Below are 18,155 nucleotides of genomic sequence, written 5' to 3' on the forward strand. Positions count from 1 at the left end.
ACGGCCACTGAAGGAACTTCGGACGGCATGACTGTTGTAGGTGCAGCTGCGTGGAGACGACGGGCCATCGAACTGACTAGGCGTCTACAACTTCTAGCAGAGAACAGAGAACGGGCTTGAAAGAGAGCCGGTCACCGACGTGTGCAGTGACTAGAGGTAACCTCGCTCTCGAAAATGCTGTCTCAACAGCTGGAGATAGGAAGAATTTGCAAAATGAATCAATATAGCAGCAAACTATGTGTATGACATAAGTTTGTTAAAAATTAAAATTATTCCGTATCATCTGAAGAAAATAAAAGCACCCATTGAGCCCTGTTTATAATAACAATAATACGGAAACCAGCGGAGAGTCCGTGGACGGGTGAATGGAACAATAAACTGTGGTACAGATAGGATGCAAAATTACTTAGCTGTAAAAAAAAAATTTTTTTTTTTAAATCTTGCCATTTGTGACAATATGGACGGATCTCTGGGGTATTGTGTGAAGTGAAATAAGTCAGAGAAAGACAAATACCATATGATTTCATTTTTATGTGGAATCTAAAAAAAACCCACAAATTCATAAATACAGGGAACAGAACAGATTGGTGGCTGTCAGGAGTGGGGGTGAGTGGGGGAGAAATGAGTGAAGGGGGTCAAAAGGTAAAAAAGTAAAAAAAGGGAAAAGAATAGTAAGCAGATGAATAATGCATTTAGTTATAAAGAACAAAACTGCAGCCATGTGAAAGAGAAGAAACAAAGTTCTGGGTAAAGTAGCATTACTCAACTCTCCTGTGAGCTCAGGAGTTTGTCCTGCCCTTAGGACCACCATGCTTCTTTTTTGCTGAATCACTCATTCCTCAGACCTTTGCCTGTGGGTCTCCATAAATAACTCTCGGTTTCCCTGTCACCTCCTAAAGTGGGACTCCAGCCCTCTCCTTCAGGCACTCTTTATCAGATCCTTCATTCTGTTTATTTTCTTCGTGGGACTGATCACAATGTGCAGGCCTCGTATTTCTCATTAAACATCCTTTTTGCTAGTGGTTTGTGTGTTTCCTTCGCCAAGGATAAGCTTTCGTAGGTAGAGGCTTTGTCTGGCTTTGCCACTCCTGCCCCCGCCCAAAGCAACAAGTGGTGAGCACTCAGTATCTGATTGGATGGATTGATGCATGAATAAATCAACTCATTAAACATAAGTTAGAGCTATGAGTATTTTCTCAAGCTTCCTTCGGAAAACTACATAGACATTCTTAATATTAGAAAATCAAAATGAATAATTGCATTCAGCTCTTAGTTTTCTGAAAATTCTGAGGATGTCCATGTCTGCTCTGCTCCCTCCTGGTCCATGCAGCGGGTCATTGGTCTGCATTAAACCTGTTAAAACACGAAGGGCATGGGCTTTGGAGTCAAACAGACTTGAATTCTATTCCCTGCTTTGACACTTAGAGTTGTGCCGCTTTGAACAAGTTACTGAATTTGTTCAAGCCTCAGTTTCCTCTTATTTAAAAATGGAATATATTAGTATCTACCAAATGGGATTATTGGGGGTTAGAAGATACGATGTATGTGTACTGTATGATACACAGCATGACCAGGGTGTTGTGGGGGGGGGGAGGGAGAAAGAGAGAGAGAGGATCAGCAGAAGGGATCTGGTGGCAGCCCACGCAGAACACTCTCAGAGACAGTGACTGGGAGGAACTTGCAGGAGTGGGGAGGCTGGGTTATAGGACAAGGAGGAGATTTGATGTTCCCGATATATGAGAGATATGATATGTTCATCATCTGTTGAGGGAACCCTGCAAAGAGGGAGAGCTTGAAAAGAGGAGGTACCTACTGAATGTCTACTTTAAAAGACACAGAAAGGGGTCAGATCAAGAATACAGGAGGATCACCAGTATTCTTCACAGAGATAGAACAAACAATCCTAAAATTTGTAAGGAACCACAGAAGACCCCTAATAGCCAAAGCAATTCTGAAAAAGAAAAACAAAACTGGAGGCATCATGATTCCGGATTTCAAGCTGTATTACAAAGCTGTAGTCACCAGGACAGTACGGTACCAGCACAAAAACAGACACATAGATCAATGGAATAGAATAGAGAACCTAGAAATGGACCCTCAACTCTGTAGTCAACTAATTTTCGACAAAGCAGGAAAGAAAATCCAATGGAAAAAACAGTCTCTTCAACAAATGGTGTTGGGAAAAGTAGACAGCCACATGTAGGAGAAGGAAACTGGACCACTTTCTTACACTATACACAAAAATAGACTCAAAATGGATGAAAGACCTAAATGTGAGACAAGAAACCATCAGAATCCTAGAGGAGAACACAGGCAACAATCTCTTTGACCTCGGCCATAGCAACTTATTAGACAAGTCACTGGAGGTATGGGAAACAAAAGCAAAAATGAACTAATGGGACTTCATCAAGATAAAAAGCTTCTGCACAGCAAAGGAAGCAATCAACAAAACTAAAGGCAGCCCACAAAATGGGAGAAGATATTTGCAAACAACATATCTGATAAAGGGTTAGTATTCAAAATCTATAAAGAATTTACCAAACTCAACACCCAAAAAATAAATAATCCAGTTAAGAAATGGGCAGAAGACCTGAATAGACACTTTTCCAAAGAAGACAACCAGATGACTAACAGACACATGAAAAGATACTCAACATCACTCATCATCAGAGAAATACAAATCAAAACCATGATGAGATAACACCTCACACCTGTTAGAACGGCTAAAATTAACAACACAAGGCAGACGCTTAACCAACTGAGCCACCCAGGTGCCCCCATAAGTGACTCTTGATAGAGAACAAACTGAGGGTTGATGGGGGGAGATGTGTGGGGGATGGGCTAGGTAGATGATGGGTATTAGGGAGGGCACTTGTGGATGAGCACTGGGTGTTCCATGTAAGTGATGAACCACTGAATTCTACTCCAGAAACCAATATTGTGTTGTATGTTAACTAGCAAATATTAAATAAAATAAAAAAAAAGAAAAAAGTATATAGGACAATTTTTTTAAAAGATTTTATTTATTTATTTGACAGAGAGAGAGACAGCCAGCGAGAGAGGGAACGCAAGCAGGGGGAGTGGGAGAGGAAGAAGCAGACTCATAGTGGAGGAGCCTGATGTGGGGCTCTATCTCATAATGCCAGGATCACGCCCTGAGCCGAAGGCAGACGCTTGACCGCTGTGCCACCAAGGCGCCCCCAGGACAATTTTTTTTAATGGGAGACTGTTTACTTGAAACTAGAAGAAAAATGTGACTTTGAAGGTAGATACACAAATCTAAAAGATTTGAAATTGTTCCTAGAAGTTCCAGTGACTTCTGTGTAATATATGCATAGCGAAAAAAAACACACACTTCTGGTCAAAAGAAAACACTTTTAATGACCTTATTAAACATTAGGACAGAGATCAGAGAGGCAGCTTTTCCAAGGATGATCAAGTTAACTTTTAAGCAAAAGATCAGCAGAGATCAGGGCATGTTGGGGACAAACGTATCTTGAGGTGTCTTCTGAGAATCAACCCACTCTTCTTTCTCTGAGAACGATCCAACCCCTCTCCTCAGAGGGGTTCGTACTGTGGATCTTGTGCCTCTGGTCACGGTACATCGGACTGGGACGGACCACTGCCCCAAGTGTGGGCATTCAGTTGGTTTTCCAAGAACTTAACATTGTGACTGGGAGGAGTGTTGGTGGGTGGATAGAGCTGAGGTGATGTACAAAATCAGGAGCCGCAGGTGGACGCGTTAGCTGAGAAGGATAGTCCTGAGAGGCCGAATAATATGGCTAATGCAGCTAACGTGCAGAGGGACAACACAGGCCATTGGGCCCAGAGAGAGATCAAGAGAGGCTTCTCTAGATTCTCCTGGCTTTTCATTTCTGAATTCTGTTCCCTGTAAGGCTTGGCTAAAACCCACCCTTGAGTTCAGGGCACCACTCCTCTGTCTTTATTGTAAATATCCTCTCCTCATATCTGTGATCACCTTAAGCGGGTTTCGTTACTGGCAAACAAAAGCCTTGACTAGGACCATCCTCCCCCATTTCCAACAGGGTCTTCTTCTGGCCATTCTTTCAACTTATTCTCTCTTGGGAAATCCACAGTGTCTTCATGATCTCTTACTTTTTTTCTTCTCTAGGACCAAATGCTCACAATGCCAAGCTGCTTTTTGTCCCAACTTACCTGTAACTTCCTCAACGTTTATGCCTGAAAAGACTCGGGTTCTCCAGAAAGCCTTCCTGGACCACCTCCAACCTCAGGAATCTCCCTCTCCTAGTATCATCAGGCTGCGTCAGGCTATGTCAGACCGCAGTCTAAATCCAGGATGGCTGCACCAGCATCATCTGGAGTGTGTTAAAAATTGCGGCCTGCTACCGCTCTCCCCACCCCCCAAGATTCTAATTCAGTAGATCTGGGTGAAGTCTGTACTTTTTCAAAGGCTCCAAGGGATTCTCATGTACATTCCAGTTTGAAAACCACTAAGAGAGATCCACCTGAACTCTCTCTAAACATATGACCAAGTCTTCTATGATTAACCCCAGACTAAGGAAGCAACCATCATATCCAAGCCTTGGACCTCTCTTTGTCATGCCTGGGACTCTGAAGAATGTAGAAAAAGGAAATGTCATTGTAGATCATGGCTGGTTACCTATGGCCTCTTCCTTATGGGGTTAACGTGGACCAGAGTACAATTCCTACGAACCTTTCCTTTCCTGAAAACTCCTTTGGGGGCAAATCTGAATTCAGAAGGTAAATTTCGTGAAGTCCTTGTAAAATGGCCCAATCATAACTAACACACAATGGGTGACTCAAATGCAACGAGACATAGCTGCACTGACCTGAGGATGGCTGCCAATCCCCAGTATGAAATGGTCCTGCTCAATGGTCATCACCTGGCATCCCCTCTTCTAGGTTCCTAGCATCCCTCACACCCTAGGAGAATTGGCCAAGACCTGGTAGGAAGGATGCTGTACAAACACCATTAAAAACTGTGCTGCTGCCGGCCAGAGCTTCAGGTAGAGCAAAAAAGGGGTGTGTGTGTTGGGGGTGCGAAGGGGGCTAGTTGCTGCCCCACAAGTCCTGCGATGAGTCCCAGGTCTAAGAGAGGAGACGCACAGCACAGAGTATGATCCCATCTGAAGTCAGCACAGTAGGATATACTTAGTAGACTGAGGCACTGAGTATGCAAGCGCTGTCAGAAACTTGCAAGGAATCCATACAGCGTCTCCCACAACATTTCTTTCTCAGAAGGTTCATTACCTAAAGTGGTAAAAAGCATAGGAACAAGGTTGTTCAAGCTCACAAGGCTGGGATCCTATCTCTGATCGCCCACCTTCCCAAAACCTCACCCCCTCATCACCTCTGCTCTTCTATTCTCTGCCTGCTACTTGTCGACGTCACCCTTCTCTGACCCCAGCGCTCCCCAAAGAATGATCCTCCACCCCATCCTGTTCAGAGCCGCCCACTCTCCTGCCCCCAGACTCCCAGGGCCTCTGTACCTGCGGGCACTGGACAAGCACGTGCCTCTGATGAGGAGGATGGTGCCCACGAAGCCGAGAGCCAGGCCAAGGGCACAGATCAGAGTCTCAGTGGTGTCTGGCACTGGGAGAGGCACCTGGGGCTCTTGGGGGAGAAAGGAAGAGTCAGGGGGTACAGCGAAAGGATTCCAGAGTAAAGGAAACATGGGTCTGGGCAGAGGGAGCTGGGGAGGGGCTCCTACCCCAGTGCCGGAGGAGCGGCTCCTCCAGGCCCCAGTGCTCCACCTTGCAGTCATACATGTCGTCTGCAAAGGGCACGAACGTCAGGTAGCAGAACTTGCGGAACAGATGGTCAGGCTGGGAATAGAAGCTGGTCTGGGCCACCCCCTCGCTGACTATTTGACCGTTGCGCAGCCAGGTGATATTGATCACAGGAGGGAAGATGTTGTCCACAATGCAGATGAGGACGTTGGGCTGGCCCAGCTCCACTCGAAACTTGGGGAGTACAGCCACCCTTGGAGGCACTAGGAAGAATGAGGTCCTGAATCCCAAAGGCTCATGCCTGTAGCTGGGCCTGATTAGGACTGGCATTGAGGGACGTTTCCTCCTATTTAGCCATGTGCAGGCAGGGGATGCTCCGGGACGTAACAGCTGGGGTGGGAGCGGGGCAGAGGGAGAAGAGGCTGAGGGGGCTGGGGGGGGCACAAGGGACTCCTGTATCTGACAGGTCCCTGAGAGGGCGTCCAGGTGCAAGGGTCAGTCCTCAAGAGGGAAGAGGAGGAAGAGGGTGCTGAAGGGGTCTGGGAAGATCTAGAGCCTCCTGGAAAAGAAAGGGGCTGAATACAATGGTCACAGAGGCTGAGAGAGAGGCGTGCCAGAGTAGATGGAGGCCTGTGAGGTGGGCAGAAGCTTCTCTAGACCTCCCCTGCCTAACACGGGGTAGGGGAGGGAGTTAGGACAGGAAAGGTGAGTACCGTTGGTGGCTCTGGTGCGGTTGGAGCGTTCCACCAAGACATCCAGATGGGCTCTGATCATGGCGATGCTGGCCAGCCCATTCTGTGGGTCAAAGTAGGCGAAGTTGCCAAACTCAGGTAAACGCCACACGGCCTCCCTCTTCTTCAGCTCCACAGAGAACAGCTGTTCCCCATCAAATTCATAGGAAAACTGACCCGAGGCATCATAGGACTGGTAGAAGGCTGGTCCATAGGAGCCCATGTGATCAGCTGTATTGGGTGAGTTCAGGGTCAGAGACAGAAAAGAAAATGTATCAATCTTATCTAAAGCATGTGATATGTTGAATCTCTGAGCCTATGCCCCATCCTGGGTTCTCTGTGGGAATAGCTGACTTGTTGAGCTGGTCCTTGGACAGTGGAAGGGTTGCTGGGGGGTAGAAGGGAGAGGACAGAGGGAAACAGGCACAAGCCTAACACACTGGCGGGAACAGAGACACGAGTGCAGTCTGGCACACCAGGTCGGGAAGAAGAGAGGCTGCCTAAAATCATGCTTGGGATTCCCAAAGTTAAATGACCATCAGCTCTAGTTACGCTATGAGGTCCTGTGTGTGAGATGAGTGGTATGAGGGGGTGGGATGAGAGAAAATGATTAAGGATGGGAGCATAAGTGGAGCCTGGGGCACAGAGACACAGTGTAGGTGGGCGTGAGGGGAGCACAGATGATGGCTGACAGAAGTAAGAATTGAGATCTGTGACAGAGACCAAACAGATAGGAAAAGGCAGCCTGAGGTCTTGCCGAGAGCACTGGAAAAGGAGCCCAAAGTTCAAGTCTAGTTTATGCTCCAACTCTTTCACCTCGGATTATGATCAAACATGTCTCTTTCCATAACTGAGGCTCAGTTTTTTGGAAATCTGGGTTAGACTCTAATCGGTAAGGGACCTTTAGAATTCTATGAAATTATAGGTTCAACAGCCCTTAAGGAACTACTACGTGCCCAGCACGCCGCCAGGCCCCAGGGAAGTACAGACGAACCAGCTGTGGGTCCCTCACACAAGGGGCTCATGTCTAGAGCAAGATTAACACAGATGAACAGTTAGCTATCCACATGGTGATAAACCCTGCAATAAAACTGGACTTGAATAGGCACACTCCAAGCCAGGAAGTGGCAGAGAAATCACTGTGCTGGGAGGCAGGAGGCTGGAGGTTTGGGTCTCAGAAAAAAGGAAAGAACTGGGGAGGCACCTGAACCTAAAATGTTTGAACCTGCAGCTGGCATGGCTGGACTGGGCTGCGCCTGTGTATTTTAGGTCCGCAGTGGACATGACGGACGTGAGAGAGACTGGGCGGGGCGGGGGGGCTCTCTTGGTAAAGGAAGTTGCCCACAAACCAGAGAAGGAGAGCAATCTACGGTCTATACTGTAACCCTAAATCTCCTCTCCTCACCCGATCCCTCAGCACTCACCCTTGATGGCCCCAGTTTCGTGGGGGCTCAGGAGGCTCATCAAGGTGTGGAGTCCCAGGATTAGACCCCCGTTGAAGACCATTGCCCTGGTGCTTTAACCAAGTAATTTTCAGTGTGGGGCCGCCGGTCGGAGGTAAAGGAAAGAGGAAGGAAACCACCTCTAGGGTGGGGAAGACCCCTGCTGTATTCAGCCAATCAGAGACGTTCTCTGCGTTCGCGTAGCTGTTGCCGGGTAAAGAAGTCAGGAGCCTCGGTAGGAGGTGGGAGAGCCCCTCTTTGCGTCAGGGACGTCTGCTCCACGGGAGAGTCAAAAGGAGGTTTCTGTTTGGGTGGTGGCAGGGGCTTAAATAAACCATTACTACAAACTCCAAGAAGAGACGCCCTGAAGGGAGAGAAAAGGCCATCAGAGAACCACACAACTGAGCTCAAACAAAGCCTCTATCTTGATGTGTGGTGTAGAGAATCCCAGTCTCCCTGTAAGTTTTTGCAGACTAATTTGGAGGCAAAAAATAATATAAACTGTACTAAGAAACTTTAAAAAGGAGATAATGGATGCACAGTAGAATTAAAATCTTTTTAAAAACCTTTAAATCACTTTGGAAAATATTACTTTATTTCATTGAGGGGGAAAAAATGTGTAATTGTCAGAGATGTTTGGGGTAAGGAAGAGCTCTAAGGAGCCTCAGCGGACTGTTCTAAGGAGGGCAGAGGGTAATGGATTACCTCCATTTGTCCCTCCAGGCCCTCTGGGCACCCTTGTCCATGCTGCCTGCGGGCTGACCCATGCGGACAGCATCTTCCTACCCTCTGGCTTCTGGTTGAGCTTAGCCAATGGGAGGCATGGGCAGAATTTGGTCCAATATGAAAAATATGTATAAAGTTAACCATCTCTCCAGATAAGGAAAAGTCTAACCAAATATCTGAAGGCAATTTCTGAAAGATCATGAGATAAATGATTTTCAGCTTGGAAGGGAACTAAGACATCATCTGAGTCTATGGCTCCAAACCTAGCTACACAGAAGAATTACCCGGGGAGTTTGTTAAAAATACAGATTCCTGGGGCACCTGGGTGGCTCAGTTGGTTAAGCATCTGACTTGATTTTGGCTCGGGTCATGATCTCAGGGTCATGAGATTAAGCCCTTGAGTCATGCTGAGTGTAGAGCCTGCTTGGGATTCTCTCTCTCCCTCTGCCCCTCCCCTTCTCTCTCTCTTTCTTAAACAATAAAAATAAAATAAATGTAATTTAAAAAATACAGATTCCTGGGTTCCATCCTGACTTGAGTTAGAGTAGCCTTCTCAAGGGTAGGACCAGGAGACCTGGGCTAGTAGCACACTCCCTAAGTGAGCACCACCATTACTGAAAAGAACTATGCGTCCAGCCGTGCAGACAAGAGCGAGCCTGCGGAACGATCTTAAGAAGATCTTACAGCTTTGGACCAGAAACCACATGCCGTTTTTACCCACACTCCATTGGCAAGAATGAAACAATGGCCCTGCCTGGGTACAAAGGGCTGGAAAAATGTGCTTTAGCTGTGTGTTCAGGAAGATGTAGTGCTCTGGTGAGCACACAGCACTATCTTTGCCCCATCCCAGCTCTATTTAGTGTGATTATTGACATGTTTGAACTTGTTTCTAATATTTTATTTATTTCAATACTTCTGTTTTTGAAGTTTCCTTTCCTTCATCGTCTTTAAAAAGAAAGTGTTACCTACCTTGCCGATCTTCCCTCTAACCAGGACTTCAGCCTGCTTTCAAATTATTCATATACTTCCTCTCCTTCACCAAGGTGTTTGGTCAGCTTTACTTCTCATCCTTTTTGGCACCTCCTGACATATTTTTCTCTTATTGGAATAGTTCTTCCAAAAATGTTTTGAGTATTTTTGTGGCAAATCTTCTGAAGTTGTGTATGCTTGAGAATATTTTTTATAGCATCATTTTTGAATAATGTTTAGCTATGGATTAATTTCTATGTTCAGGGGCTCCTGGGTGGCTCAGTTGGTTAAGGCTCTGACTCTTGCTTTTCAGCTCAGGCCACGATCTCACGGTCCTGGGACTGAGCCCCGAGTGAGGCTTGAGCTCAGCGCGGAGCCTGCTTGAGATTCTTGTTCCCTCCCCCTCTGCTCCGCCCCCTACTCTGTCTCTCTCTCTCAAATAAATAAAATCTTCAAAAAAAATAAATAAATTCTAAGTTTAATGGTTCTTTCTTTCTTCCTTTCTTTCTTTCACAACTAACACACTTTATTTACTAGATTGAAAGGTTTAATGGAGTTGACCTCAGTTCTGTTCACACTGACTCCAGTGGTATTTGAGTTTTCGGTGCTTGATACCTGCTCAATTGCTGCTGTTGCCCTTGTTTCATTTTCTTTCAGGATCAAGGTGGGTGCTTTCATGTAAAATCTGATTTTCAGTTCCTTTTCTGGCAATTCTTTCCTGGCATCTTTGCTTTGCATAATTACACCCACAGTGGAACCAGCATGCTCAAGTCACCAAGATAAATCCTCTGACTCCAACATCACATGATCTTCTCATTCTGCTAGTTAACAAAAAATGTCCAAGGCCAGCCACAACAGATCCTAATGAACCACACAATATGGAATCCTGCGCGTAGGGAATGTTTTCAACGTCTAAAATTCCTGCAAGTAAAGGGCTAGAATAAAATTAAAAAGAACCTGCCCTTGGTGTTCTCACTGGGCTCAAGTGCTGTGGCCGGGGAGCGCCTGTGGCCCCACCTCGCCAAGGTTTTTTTCCCCATATATATATATATGAAAGATTTTTATTTATTTATTTTTTCCCATATATATATATATGAAAGATTTTTATTTATTTATTTGTCAGAGAGAGGGAGAGAGCACAAGCAAGGTCAGCGGCAGGCAGAGGGAGAAGCAGCTTCCTGCCAAACAAGGAGCCCAATGCGAGACTCCATCCCAGGACCCCGGGATCATGACCTGAGCCGAAGGCAGACACTTAGCCAACTGAGCCACCCAGGTGTCCCTCTCTTTAATATTTTAAATAATATCATCCCAATGTCTTGTTGCATCAGTGTTGTAGCTAGGAAATCTGATAGCAGTCTTTCTCTCTGGAATCTTAGAATTTTCTCATTGCCTTGATCTTTGAAGTTTGTATCTAAATTTGTATCTAAATTTACATTTAAATTTCTATCTAAATTTACAATTTGTAAATATCATATCTAAAATGAGTTTTTCCTTCTCTTGCTATAGGACATTATGGATCCCCTATGTATTTTCATTCTGGGAATTCACCTCTTTATTTTTGTAAATCTTTCCCCCTCTCTGTTTAAAGTTTTTTCTCTTTATGAAGTTCCTGTTATCCTTATTTGGACACTTTTCTCCCCGGTCTCTTTTGACTTCTCTATTTCAATTTCTTCCTCCTTGTATCTTTTACTCTAGGAGAGTTCTTCAGTGCAGTCCTCCCACTTACTTATTTGTTTTTCTGTTGTATCTCTCCCATTATTTATTCCCATTAGTGGGATTTTTATTTTGAGTTTCATATTTTTTCATGTCTAGAACTTCTATATAGCTTTCCCTGTATTCCCTACCTTTCTTCTTATTATAATAGCTTTTCTTATTTTTTTAATGCATTTTTCTTGCTCAGTAAGGGAGCTATTCTATATTTTCTGGTACTTCTTTAAGGACACATATGGGCCTATTGTTTTTCTTTCTAGGTGTGAAACTCCCCAAAGGGAGGGACTTATTATTTTGGCCTTTGGGTGCCCATCTATGTCAGTATCATGAATGTAAAGAGAGGGAAGGACCCAAGTTCTAGCACAGCACAAAACCAATTACCACCCTTTTGGTGTCACCTTACTGGTGACAGTTCAGGTCAGGGCTTTGGGATACGGAGCCGTGGCAGGGACCAGGCCTATCTCTGAGTCAGCCAGCCCTGAAGCTGGTAGATGAGTGTGGTAGACGGAGTGCAGAAGAATGACTCTGGTCTCAGGTGAATCTATTGTCCTAACACCTCCCCACTCCAGCAGGGATTTCAACCTAAGACTTTCTCCCCAACCCTCTACCACTGTAGGAGCAATCAGGATCTTGCCCCTGTTTTTGGCATTATGGGGCAGGCAATAATTGTTCAAGAGCAACAGACGGGGAGAGCAAGAGCAGACTGCCTCTAATGAATCTTAGCAAGCCAGGCTAACACAACTGACAGTGTCCCTAGGGATTCCCCAGAGTTTCCCTCCACGGCTTCTCCAGGGTTGGTTTTTAGGGTCGGGAACAAAGAACACATGTTGATTTATCCTGACAGGAAGCAGATCTCTCCATTATTTTCCTATAATATCCCCCCATATAGAAATGCCAAGGGCTCGTGTTCATTGACTCTATATAATTCCCCCCTCTCCTCCGGATGCTAGCACAGTATTAAATAAATGTTTTTCAAATAAATAAATAGATGATAACAAATAAAAATCAATGAAGTGGGGGCGCCTGGGCAGCGCAGTCGGTTAAGCTTCCGATTCTTGGTTTTGGGTCAGGTCTGATCTCAGGGTGGTGAGTTAGACCCGCATCCCGCTCTGTGCTCAGCGCGGAGTTTGCTGGGGACTTTCTCCCTCTCCGTTGGCCCCTCCCCCCACCACTCGCGCGTGTGCCCCCCGTGCTTGCTCTCTTTCTCTCAAATAAATCTTTTTAAAAAATCAATGAAGTGAATACCAGTGGCTCTAGAGAGAGATATTCCAGTACTGGAAACAAACACTGAAAATAAGTACAGGCTCAACAGATCTTTGAATAATGACATAAAATCAGTTACTCTAGATTGTGTAAAACACTGACTTTGAGATAAAACTAGTTTTAGCCATCACGTTTTCTGGAGCATAATAATAAGTTGAGGTAGGTGTTAGGAGATATTATTCATTAAACACGTATTTAGGGAACACCTGCTATGTCCTGGGGACACAGAAAAGAACAGGACACGGCCCCTTCCTTCTACGACTGTGCTGTCCAGTATAGTCACCACCTGCCACATATGGCCATTGACCACTTGTAATATGGCCAGTCCTGAGATATACTATAAGTAGAAAACCACTGGATTTTGTAGACTTTGAAAAAAATATATGTATTATATATATTTAAAATTATATGTACAAATATATATAATCTCATTAATTGTTTTTATATTGATTGATGGTTAACTGGCAATATTCTAGATATGTTGAGTTTTTAATTTTTATTTTTTAAAGGTTTTATTTATTTATTTATTTATTTGTCAGAGAGAGAGGGAGAGAGAAAGAGAGCACAAGCAGGAGGAGTGACAGGCAGAGGGAGAAGCACGGATGCGGGACTGGACGCCAGACCCTGGGATCTTGACCTGAGCAGAAGGCAGAGGATGCTTAACTGACTGAGCCACCCAGGCGTCCCATGGTATGTTGGGTTTTAAAATATATTGTTAATTTCACTCTTTCTTATGACTTTTTTTAAGTGGCTATGAGAAAACTTGATATTGAAAAGTAACCCTCATTACATTTCTATTGGACAGTCCTGCTCTGGTTGCTCTTGTTTGGCTACCAATGAACCATTCAATTGTTTTCTCAGATTCTTCAGTTTAGCATTATGCTTGCCCTGGGAGTGGGGCAGCGAGGGGCGACTGTGACCACCTAGAGATTCCACCAGAGGGCGATCTTACCTTCACTGTTTCCATTCTGGACCATAGATCTATTTTACGCATATATGTATTTAACTACTTTTAGTCTATTTCGCTTCAGGCACTGTGCTAGGCTCTGGGACCACAATTATGGTTCCTGCTATCCCAGATCTTTCCATTTATCAGGAAAGCTATAAACAGCTAATTATGATGTGAAAAGAAAGAAGCATCAAAGCCATTATGTTACTGTGCAATATGAATGTTCATATGGTCTTCAACTTTCTGTGATGACCCTTTCTAAGTAATTAATTAAATAGTTCCAACCCAGATAATTCCAGGAATTCAAGTGGTCTAGTTCTCTCTCCAGAATTTCCTGGACAGAGAAGTGATACAAGCTTGAGTTTCCATATGCCTGGTGCTCGGTATCCCTTGCTCCAACTTCCTGCTCTGGGCACACTGTTTCAGCCGTTTCGAGGCTGCTTTCTATCGTAGCAGGTGTCTTATTGGCCATGTTTTCAGGCTGAACTTCAGTCGTGTTGCTGGAAGCTGCTTGCTTCCCCTAGAACTTTCCCCTCCCATTTTTTGACTTCTCTAAATCCTAAACCTCTTACCTCCTGGGAACAAACTAAAAATTTTAAGCTATAATCACTCTTTGTTCTTGTTTTGGCAGCACATATGCTAAAATCATTCTTTCTTTGTATCTGTAGATAGTTTGAAATATAAAAATTAAAACTCATGTGAAAAAGAGTAACTTTTTAAATATATGTGTATATGTATTATATATGTGTGTGTATATATATTATATATGCATATATACATATATATGACTGTATGTGTGTGTGTGTGTGTATATATATATATATATATATATATATATATATATGACTGGTCTCATTATACTCTGGAGCGACAATTCCAAATGATGGTAGGAAAAGCCCAAACTGGCCTTTTAAAGGTACAGATGCAGCTCTTTCCATTTAAAAGAGATAGTTTTGAAAAGATTCATCTCTCCTTTGGGAAAGGCCAAGTCTTTCAGGGTTTCTCCTCTTTCCCCTTCTCCTTCCCTCTTTCTTGAAAGACATCCTGGGACAGAAAGTAAATTTGTATAACATTATGACTGTGGGAAGCTGTGTCTGAGGGGCATTCTTCTCTTTTCTGATGGTTCTCTGCTTTCAGTATCACCTTGATCATTGGCCTCTGCCCTCTCCCCCTCAATTATCAAAGTTTCTGTGGCTAGTCTACTTGGTGATCAGTTCTCCTTGGCAAAGGCAACAGAGCTCAGCCACCTTCCCCAATGATGCGCCCCAGCACAGCTTGGCTCTTGAAGCATATCCCTCAGATCTTGATGCACTTGCCACCTGATCCTGGGCTTGTGTCGCGGGACCTGCGGCCCTTGAATCCAGGCCAATTCTACCCTCTCCATGACTACCTTGAAAATCAATTTACTGAAGATCAACTTTCTAAAAATCAATTCACCGGGGTGCCTGGCTGGCTCAGTTGGTAGAGCATCTGACTCTTGATCTCAGGGTTGTAAGTTTGAGCCCCATGTTGGGTGTAGAGGTTACTTAAAAATAAAATCTTTAAAAACTTTTATAATGCAAAAATAAAAATTAACTCACCGGATGGCCAACCAATCAGAAGTTAATTCACCAAATCACAATTTTCCAATTTTACCAATTTACCAAAAACTTGATTCTTTAAATTTATAAAGTTTTTGTCACTTTTTCTCTTTTTAGATTTTATTTATCTATTTGTCAGAGAGAGAGAGAGCACAAGCACAGGGAGCAGCAGGCAGAGGGAGAAGCAGGCTCCCTGTGGAGCAAAAAGTCCAACTCAGGACTCCATCCCAGGACCCTGGGATCATGACCTGAGCTGAAGGCAGACGCTTAACCGACTGAGCCACCCAGGAGTCCCAAGTTCTTGTCACTTTATATGTTGAATTAAGTGGTTTTACAGCGTTGGAGTTTCCTTTTAAATTTTAGTTAGTTTTCCTTTTGTCTTCACATTAGCTTTTAAAGTAATGTTCAGTTTGCCAAATGTTACGAATACAAGAAGATGATAATGGCTGTAGAGTTTTTAATTGTCCCAAGTGTCCTCACAAAAACAAATCAATCGGGATAGCAAAGAAAGGTAACCAGAGACAATGTCTTTACCAAACTAGGGACAAAGCAGTCCCTGGAACTCTAGAATATGAATGGGCAGGTCCGAACAACCACACAGGATCCTATAGGTTTTAGCCCTATGTGGAGGTAGTGGAAGGATGAAAAAGGAGAGTTTGATGTTTTTAAGATCTCAGAAACACAGGGGCGCCTGGGTGGCTCAGTTGTTAAGCGTCTGCCTTCGGCTCAGGGCGTGATCCCGGTGTTCTGGGATGAAGCCCCACATCAGGCTCCTCTGCTGGGAGCCTGCTTCTTCCTCTCCCACTCCCCCTGCTTGTGTTCCCTCTCTCGCTGGCTGTCTCTCTCTCTGTCAAAGAAATAAATAAAATCTTTAAAAAAAAATCCAAATGTTCCCCAAGACAATAAGTATCTCTGGATGAATAGGCATAAGATCACATCCAAAGACATGTGATAAAGAAAATAGTAAGACCTTTAGTACATTAATATTTTATAATAAAATATTATCACTATATGTTTCACAGAGACATGCGACTTCCACCTGCCTCTACTGAGCATTTCTCTCATAATGAAAAAGTACGTTAATATGTTTTCCTAAATCAAAGGTCAATTTTCTTCTTGAGACCAATTACATTTCTAGAACATGAAAGCAGCTTCCAGCACTATGTATTTAAAATTGTAATCTTTTACAGTTTTAACTCCTACCTTTAAATCTTTGATCCATTTGAGTCAATTTTGAATATGATAAGAGTCCAACATCATTCTTTTGCATGTGGATATACAGTTTTCCCAGCACCTTTTGTTGAAAGGTCAGTCCTTTCTCCCATTGAATGATCCTGCCAGTCTTGTTGAAAATCATTGACTATATAGGCAAGGGTTTATTTGGGAGTTCTCTATTTTATTCCATTGGTCTATGTGCCTGTCTTTATGTCAGTTCCACACCGTTTGGATTACTGTAGCTTTGTGGTAAGTTTTGAAATGAGTAAATGTGACACCTCCAACTCTTTTCCTCTTTTTAAAGATTGTTTTGGCATTTTGGAGCCCCTTGAGATCCCATATGAATTTTAGGATGGATAATTCTATTTCTGAAAAACAAATTAGGATTTTGATAAGGATTGCACTGAGTCTGTAGATTGCACTGGATAATATTGACATTTTAATAATATTAAGTCTTCCAGTCCATGAACACGGGATGTCTTTCCATTTATTTACATCTTCTTTAACTTCTTTCAGCAATGTTTTTTATCTTTTTCCCCTATAGGATAGAACAATCATATATAAGATTACTTTATTCCTGCATCTTCTCAATTGTTTCTTTCCTGTATTTGCCCTTTTCCCTTCCTACTTGGCGAGATTTGGCTTTACGTTCAAGGATCTCTTCGCGATCTTTTGCAGGCTAGTGATAACCGCCTTGCTAGGGTGAATGCCCACATGGACAGTTGTGCCATTCGCCTTCTCTCACTGTACTCACTCAATGTAGATGACATACTCCTTCCTGTAGACCTGGACAACTTGGCCAATTTGCTGACCTTTGTAGTGTCCTCACACAACCTGTATGTACTTCATCGTGCTTTCAGATGGGCACGGATCAAACGTTGTACTTCAGTCTCAGCTCTTTGGAAAGAGGGAAAGACATACTCTTCCTGAGCATGTGGGAAGGTGCATTTGAGATGCCTTTTATGGTTCTTGCTCGGGTCAAAAGTCACAAAGATTGAACTTCATTTTGGCCGCTGGCACTTCAGAAATGGCCACAAAAGGTTCTGTGATGTCTTTTTGGTTTTTGGTGCATATGGCATTCATCTCCTTGGTTGGGTTAATTCCTAAGAATTTTATTCTTTTTGATGCTATTATAAATAGAATTGTTTTCTTTTTTAGGCTGTTAGTGTATGTAAACACAACTGATTTTTTTATTGAAGTGTAGTTGACATAAAATATTATATTCATTTCAGCTGTACAACGTAGTGACTCAACATTTATACACATCAGTAAATGACCAGCATGATAAGTCCAGTTATCTGTCACCATACATTAGTTATTATAATATTATTGACTATATTCCCTATGCTGTTGTTTACCTCCCCATGACTTACTTATTTTGTAACTAGAAGTTTGTACCTCTTGGGGCGCCTGGGTGGCACAGCGGTTAAGCGTCGGCTCAGGGCGTGATCCCAGCGTTATGGGATCGAGCCCCACATCAGGCTTCTCTGCTATGAGCCTGCTTCTTCCTCTCCCACTCCCCCTGCTTGTGTTCCCTCCCTCGCTGGCTGTCTCTCTCTGTCAAATAAATAAATAAAATCTTTAAAAAAAAAAAAAAAAGAAGTTCGTACCTCTTAATCCCCCTCCATCTATTTCACTCATCCCTTCACCACTCCCCCTTCTGGTAACCACCAGTTTGTTCTCTGCATTTATGAGACTGTTTCTGTTTTGCTCATTCATTTGTTTTGTTTTTTAGACTCCACATATAAAAGAAATCATATGGCATTTGTCTTTCTCTGTCTAAATTATTTCACTTAGCATAATACCCTCTAGGTCCATCCATGTTGCTGCAAATGGCA

At 43.6% G+C, this 18,155-nt stretch overlaps 1 protein-coding gene and 1 pseudogene across 1 annotated transcript; both read right to left on the bottom strand.

Moving 5' to 3' along the window:
• Positions 1–3,358: 3,358 nt before the first annotated feature.
• On the bottom strand, positions 3,359–8,011 carry LOC113243788 (HLA class II histocompatibility antigen, DO alpha chain). The gene is made up of 5 exons (XM_026482638.4): positions 7,888–8,011; positions 6,446–6,694; positions 5,714–5,995; positions 5,493–5,616; positions 3,359–5,253 (listed from the first exon to the last, which is right to left on the bottom strand). Exons 1-5 carry the CDS (start codon positions 7,967–7,969, stop codon positions 5,250–5,252), a joined length of 741 nt encoding a protein of 246 aa, XP_026338423.1. The 5' UTR covers positions 7,970–8,011; the 3' UTR covers positions 3,359–5,249.
• An 8,877-nt stretch (positions 8,012–16,888) lies between these two features.
• Positions 16,889–17,683, bottom strand: LOC113243683 (60S ribosomal protein L26-like; annotated as a pseudogene).
• Between the last annotated feature and the right edge of the window lie 472 nt (positions 17,684–18,155).

This window comes from Ursus arctos, unplaced genomic scaffold (genome assembly GCF_023065955.2).
Source record: "Ursus arctos isolate Adak ecotype North America unplaced genomic scaffold, UrsArc2.0 scaffold_31, whole genome shotgun sequence".
NCBI lineage: Eukaryota > Metazoa > Chordata > Mammalia > Carnivora > Ursidae > Ursus > Ursus arctos.